This window comes from Pygocentrus nattereri, chromosome 18, assembly GCF_015220715.1.
Source record: "Pygocentrus nattereri isolate fPygNat1 chromosome 18, fPygNat1.pri, whole genome shotgun sequence".
NCBI lineage: Eukaryota > Metazoa > Chordata > Actinopteri > Characiformes > Serrasalmidae > Pygocentrus > Pygocentrus nattereri.
In genome coordinates this window covers 34,566,159-34,573,658 of record NC_051228.1, presented here as the reverse complement: position 1 = coordinate 34,573,658, position 7,500 = coordinate 34,566,159, and the positions used below count along the sequence as shown (strand labels likewise).

The 7,500-nt window shown below is 40.4% G+C and overlaps 1 protein-coding gene across 2 annotated transcripts in view; it reads left to right on the top strand.

Annotated features, from left to right (window-relative positions):
* cblb (Cbl proto-oncogene B, E3 ubiquitin protein ligase) overlaps positions 1-7,500 on the top strand; it is a 132,098-nt gene that overhangs the window by 74,854 nt on the left and 49,744 nt on the right. For both annotated transcript variants that reach the window (XM_017691362.2, XM_017691363.2), the window contains one exon: positions 4,166-4,322. In XM_017691362.2, the coding sequence (XP_017546851.1) occupies positions 4,166-4,322 (157 nt within the window). The remainder of the gene's footprint in view (positions 1-4,165; positions 4,323-7,500) is intronic.

The following is a 7,500-nucleotide window of genomic DNA, read 5'->3' as shown; positions in this document are numbered from 1 at the left end:
ACGTGTTTCCTCTTCAGACGCTCGACTGTGGAGGATGTGCTCCTTTTCCAGCTAAGGTCAGCTTTGCAAACAGCACAGCTGGCATGTTTTTTCGGAGTTGAGCGGGAAATTCTTCCACACCGTTTGTTCTTGAGGCTGCCACCACACTTTTGTTGGCATTTCAGTAAGTGGCAATGTCAAAACATTCCTAGCTGGAGTCAGAATCACGTGATGACATCAACTAATTGACTATTAATGTAGCTGCCAGCTAATCTGCGTGTCTGCCCGAGTCTGTGCTAGTTGGCTCTGGTCTGCAGATGTTTGAGTCAGTTGGAGAGAGAATCGAGTCGCGTGTCAGCGATGTGAGCGACTTTTTTTTGCCTCCCGATCGCGTTTCAGACCCGTCGGAGTTTATTAAACATGTTTTGACTCAAAGCATAATGTAGTTCTGTAAACTGGCTGTTGCAGGAGTCTGTTCAGACTAAGTCACTCGCCAATGAAAACTGAGAGCCGGAAAAGAAGAAAATACAACAAGTAAAAAAAATGTGTGCATATATACACTAACTGGCCACTTTATTAGGAACACCTGTTGAATTGCTTGTTAACACAAACAGCTAATCAGCCAATCACAGGGCTGCAACTCAATGCATTTAGGGATGTAGAGGTGGTCAAGTTGCTGAAGTGCAGACCGAGCATCAGACTGGGGAAGAAAGGGGATTTAAGGGACTTTGAACGTGGTGTGGTTGTTGGTGCCAGACAGGCTGGTCTGAGTATTTCAGAAACTGCTGATCTACTGGTGTGTGTGTGTGTGTGTGTGTGTGTGTGTGTGTGTGTGTGTGTGTATATATATATATATATACACACATATATATACTTGAAAAATCAAAACGTCAAAAAAAGTTAAATTATCCTGCTCAATTCTGATTAAAAACTGGTCAATCCAGTAAAAGGTTAAATTTTTTTATGTGCATTTGTTCATTTTTACAAATGACCTTAGCTGCATGATTCTGTTTGAGATGGTCGGCCGTGGTTTGCTGCAACTGAATTAACATATTATATTTATGTTTAATATATTATATTTTAAATATTAAGATTACACATTTCTTCTGTCTCTCTGCTCCCTACTGTCTGGAGCCTTCTGCAGGCCCTGGGGGTGTCTGTGTTCGGGGGGGGGGGGGGGGGGTGGGGGGGGGGGGTGGACGAGGGGAAATAGCCGGCTCTGAAGCTCACATAAACACTTTCAGATCCTTTCACTATTTCTGCCTGCGCTGCTGACTGAGGCCTGTTCCCTCTTTATCTACCTTAAATACAGGAGCCCGTTTCCGCTCTGAGAAAGTCTGTTAGCATCTTTTGCTGAATGCACACAGTTCAGTTCAGTGCTGGTTGGTCAGGAGGGTGTTAGCCACGTATTTAAGGCAGTGATTCCATCTAACAGCCTCCTCTGATTTTAAAACGTATATAAAACTCTATAAAAGCATGAAGCACTTGAGCCATTGTGCCGTGTACGTGTGCAGAGGTATGTGATGGATGTGCTCAGTGAGGAGTTTAGGTATTTAATGGCTGCTAATCAGAGTTAATCCCGGAGCTGGCATGGCAGCGAAACATTTGTATGTCTGAGTGCGAGTGTATGCGTTAAGCCCCTTTTTGGAGCTTTTGGTGGGTGATGAAACCAGTGTGTGCTAGCGCTGCCCTGCACTGAGAGAGCTTAGAGAATCGAATGCTGCTGCAGTGTGAATGGCTTCACCTGACAGTCAGGTCATTTTACATCACAGACTCACTCACTGCATTCACAAACCGTCTGAAATGCTGTCAGACTGTTTGGTAACATGTTACTGTCAGGTACGGTCGATAAATCTACATGACACCTACATAAGCTTATCATGACGACTGATATAACCCTACATCAATGCTTATAATTGTTCACTGTAATAGGCGTCATTTGCCAGTTTTGGTCAAAGTTAACTAAAGTAGCTTTTATGACAGATGACGTCTGTTGGATTGAGCGTTAATAAACTTTTATGTAGGTCTGTGTCAGTTGTCGTGACAAGCTTATGTGGTTGTCATGTAGCCTCATGAGCTGCACCCTACAGTAAAGGGTTATCGACTGTTCTAACTCTTACTAGGGATGAACGTCACTGACATCAAAACAAATTTTCACCTGAATTAGTTTTCATTATTTTGGATTGATTTGAGTTTTTGATAAGTTTTTATTTTTTTATGTTTTATTTATTTTTTCAATTCCATCCTCTAGCTAGATCTCACATCATAGTTACATGATGCTGCCCAGCTAAGAGGGTGAAGGTTAGCATGTGCTTCCTCTGAGTCTTGTGAAGTGTCTCTGCATCTTCTCAGAGTACCTCTAATACAGCATTATGCAGTTCAAGACACTTGGAGGAGAACACTGTCAATTCTTTTACGGATGGCTGTGGCATCGTTGTAGATTGAATCTCCTTCCGCCAGAGTCAACGCGCAGAGGGTTGTCCCACTCAGGAGACCCTGATCAAAGGATATTTAAAAAATAAAATATAAAAACACACTAAATACATTAATATTTCTACAGAAGGTCAATGCAGACAGTTGAGATGGGATAATAACCATTCTAATAATTGATTCTTAGAATGGGGTTATGTCTGTGATGCACAAAGTGTGATTAAAGCTTATGTATAAAGTTTAATAAACTTGGATTGTAGTTGTCCCTGCAATACACAAAGTGACACCGTTCAGGCAAAACATGATGACCACCTCCTTGTTTCTATGCTCATTGACCATTTGATCAGCTCCACTTACTGTATAGCTGCACTTTGTAGTTCTACAGTTACAGACTGTAGTCCATCTGTTTCTCTGATACTTTGTTAGCCCCCTTTTACCCTGTTCTTCAGTGGTCAGGACCCCCATGGACCCTCACAGAACAGGTATTATTTGGGTGGTGGCTCATTCTCAGCACTGCAGTAACACTGACATGGTGTTGTGTTAGTGTGTGTTGCGCTGGAATGAGTGGATGAGACACAGCAGTGCTGCTGGAGTTTTTAAACACTGTGTCCACTCACTGTCCACTCTATTAGACAGTCCTACCTTGTCAGTCCACCTTGTAGATGTAAAGTCAGAGACGATAGCTCATCTGCTGCTGCACAGTTCGTGTTGGTCATCGTCAGTGGTCACAGGATGCTGCCCACAGGACGCTGTTGGCTGGATAATTTTGGTTGCTGGAGTATTCTTAGTCCAGCAGTGACACTGCTGGGTCTGATCCACTCAGACCAGCGCAACAGACACTAACACACCATCGTCAGTGTTACTGCAGTGCTGAGAATGATCCACCACCCAAATAGTACCTGCTCTGTGAGGGTCCCTGAGGGGTCAAAGGGGTAAAAGGGTAAAAGGGGTAACAAAGTACCAGAGAAACAGATGGACCACAGTCTGTAACTGTAGAACTACAAACTGCAGCTATACAGTAAGTGGAGCTGATAAAATGGACAAGGAGGTGGTCATAATGATATGCCTGATTGGTGCATTCTTATGAATAAAGTTTCATAAACAGTATTCATCACTTCTGATAAGTATAAACACTTTTCTAGTTCTGTTTGAAGGTATCGTTGACATTCAGCAATGACAGAACAAAAGGTCAGTTTCCAGACCCTTCAGGCGGAAGCATCGCACTCAGCTGGTCTCGAGAGCACTTTCCAAGTCTGCCCTAACCTGAGACAGAGACAAGACTAAGTTCATTTAAGCTCTTGAGGCTGGACTTGAGACCTATAGCACTAATTATTGTTATTACCGTCCAAAATTGAGCTTTCTTAATGGAGATCATGCTACCCTTTTATTATAGGACTTTATAAGGGCGTTTTAGCTCTTTGTATGGCTGGCCATGTCGTCTCTGTTTTCAGTAGTGCATGTGAAGTTGCCTGTTCTCTTTGCTGTGGAGGCTCCAGGCTGGTCTCTGTGTGTTCCCTGCTCTCACACTTCTGCTTGTGGGTGTGTGTGAATGTTAGACTTCTAAGACTGAGTTGAGAAGTGAAGAGAACGGAGAGGAGTGTGTGGGAGAGACGTTTTTGTCTCTCTCTCTGTCTTTGTCACTCCCTCATTCTCCGTTTTTGTCATTTCCTTCTTCATAGAACGTGCCTTTCAGCGAAACGTCTGGAAGCTGCTAAATAAAGCCCGCCTTCTGTCTTTCTCTCTGTCTGTGTTTCAGGACGATCGTGCCGTGGAAAGTGTTCCGTCAGTGCCTTCACGAAGTGCATCCCATCAGTTCAGGCCTGGAGGCCATGGCCCTCAAGTCCACCATCGACCTCACCTGCAACGACTACATTTCCGTCTTCGAGTTTGACATTTTCACACGCCTCTTCCAGGTACCCTCACTTCAGCACAATCCCGAACTCTTTTATAGGAGGGAATAAAACACGCGCCCAAAGAGCAGATCGTATCAGGATAACATTTAAATGTCAGAGTCTCATCAGCAACATCGTCGTAAGTCACTTTGAAAGTGAAACTAAGGGATCTCCTCCCTCTCACTCACTCTTATTCTCTTTCTCTTTCTGTCTTTTCTCTTTCTTCTCCCCCTCGTGTGGGTGGATCAATTCACTAAAAGGCATTTCTCCCAGGTGGAAAGCAGATATTTCAGAGCTTGACATCACAACAGCCATGAGTCTTGAACTCTGTAGGTGTTTTTCTTCTTCTCACTCTGACTCAGTTACCGCAGACCTCCTCCTCCTCCTCGAAGTGGGGTGATGGAAACTGGGGCTCTAAAAGTGGGGAGCACCTTTTTGTTATTCTGCTATGCTGTTGTTCTGTCACTTTCTCGTTGTCTCCAGAGTGGGCGGCTTTCCGAGGAATCCCTTTGTTGCAGAAACATAAATCAGCTTTACCGCAAAACCAAGCGTGCTAATGAACGTCATCGCTGCGTCTGCATGTGTTGACACCGCTGCCGCTATTCTGATTGTTTGCGCTAATACCTTTAGGCAGAGTTATGCTCACAAAACGTCGGTTCCAGGACGCAGGGTGGGGAGGGGTAGGTTCTCTCGGTGGGGCAATGATGGAGTAATGGAAAAGAAACTTGCTGTGGTCAGAATTCATGTGTTCTTACTGAGGTTTACCGTAAATGAAGGCATGCAGAGAAGCCCCCCCTGGTCTCTCACTGTGTGAGGTATCTTTGGGGGTGTGGAATTAGTCACCTATGCTGAGTAGGGGTGTAAAAATACACAAATTTCACAAGACTGTATGTATCATGGGTTTTGCACCATGATGTGCTACGATTTATTTTGGACATAAATAAGTTTATTCTTTTGGTCTCCGTAAGTCCAATGTCCAGAACAAGACCACAGGACCTGGTGAAGCATAAGTAATGCAGACAGATGACCTTTCAACAAGACAATAAAATATGAAAAGCAGACTTGAAACGTTTTCACCTGCAGAGTGAAGAAATTATTATGATTATTTATTTATTTATTTGCTGTCTTTTTTGCTAGGGGTCTTTTATTCGGATCTCTGTACGTAACCATTCCATAGGGTGGAATCATATGCCAAATTAACAAATTATATATAATAATTACACAATGTGGATTTCAATATTTTAAACTGTTCAAATAAGAATTTTGCTTTGTTCATGAATTATATAAAATATTGAACGAATTCTATGAAGAAGAAACAGGCAAACTGGTACATAATATATCATAATTATGAATTTAATGGTTTTTGTTCAGTTATCTGCTTTGAGATTTGAGCAGAAACCTCCTATGTTTAGTCCTAAGTTAAGATCTGACAAGGTTAGAATAATATAATATTTTTCACATATGTTTTACAGAAGCAAATTTATATATATATATATGTGTGTGTGTGTGTGTGTGTGTATATGTATATATGTATATATATATATATATATATATATATATATATATATATATATATATATATATATATATATATATAATCTTGTTTTATCCTATCTTATCTCAAGGAAAACTTGGCCAAGTTGATTGATAGTCAATTCTAATCTGTTAACAAGCAACCGACAGTACATACACAGCTGAAACGTAAATATGCAGTCAAAACAATGTTAAAAATATGAAAAAAAAAATATTTTTAAAAGTTCAAATAAATAAATCAAGTTTAAATTTAGTTAGCTGGATAGTTATCCATCACAGATGCCAAAAAACAAAAAATACAATTAACTGAAAGTTAAGAATATTGAGACGGTCCTCTCTGCTCTTCATCAGAGCTGTTCCACAGTTTCAGTTTCCATTTCCCAAAACTTTAGCTGGCAACTTTGTCCTAAAGTTAGGACAATATTTAAGAGATTTTGTCTAGTTAGGATGTTTCTATGATACTGTTTTCTTATCTGGGTGTTAGGATAAGATTATACAGTTAAGAACTGTAATTCTGTAATAGCTTCTGTCCAAAATTCAGTCCTAACTGAAGTTGTCATGGTGACTAAACAGATGTTTCTGTACTATGGCCTCTGGATATAAATTTTTCTGTAACTTTATTGCAAATATACAGAACAATATACTGCATTGGAATTACACATTCATTTGACAATGTTCTACAGTTTTGCTAAACTAAAATGTCTTCATTTTTTTATTGCTTCCTAGTGTCAGACTAAGTATTTGAAACAGTAGATTCATGATGATGATTTATTTATATTGGAAGTGCCAAATATTTGATTAAATAAATTGGCAGGGGCCAGTTCTGTAAACTTGAATGACATTTCAAGCTGTTATTCAGTTACCTCTGTATTGTACTGTAGAAGAACAGAATGTTTAGAAGATGCTGGACTACCCTGTCCGCATTTCATTCATTTAATATTTTATTTATTGGTATCAGCAGATATGAAAAATATCGGCAGTCAGCATCGGCCCACAGTTGGCTTATTTGACCCTTACTTGCAGCCTGTGGTGCACTAGACTACCATATTTAAGTCATGGTATAAATGCTTGTGTGCAACCAAATCAGTGTTATATTATTAAAACACTGCAAGTTTTGTGCAGTAGCACATTTTTTTAAATATAAAATCGAACCTTTTGATTCACAGAACAATTCAGTTGACGCTCCTAATGCTGTGTGTGCGAGTTTCATTGGTGAGTGTGTCAAAAATCTCACGCGATGCTTCTCAGAGATTACAATAATCTCCCACTGTGGTCTCTTCTTACCATGACTGGCTGTCCTTGTATGACCTCGACTCTGCGCAGTCACTGAGCCTTTCTGGGCATTGCAGCCAGAGTGAGAAGAGCTAGAGTCACTTCCACTTTCAGAATCATCACCTTCTGCTTTAAAGCAGCACTGGAAAGTTTAGAAATGACTAGGAATCTATTGTTTGGGCTTCGGTAGTTGTTCTGTTGTTCTGGTTCAGAGGGAGTGCTTTTGAAGGCACAGCATTGCTTGGAGTTTGGGCTGCACTGTAATGTGGGTTTTATATATATATGTATGTATGTGTATTATTATTTATATATATTATACTCACACTTATTATATTATATTATACTATATATATTATGTGTACATATACATATACATATATATATATATATACAT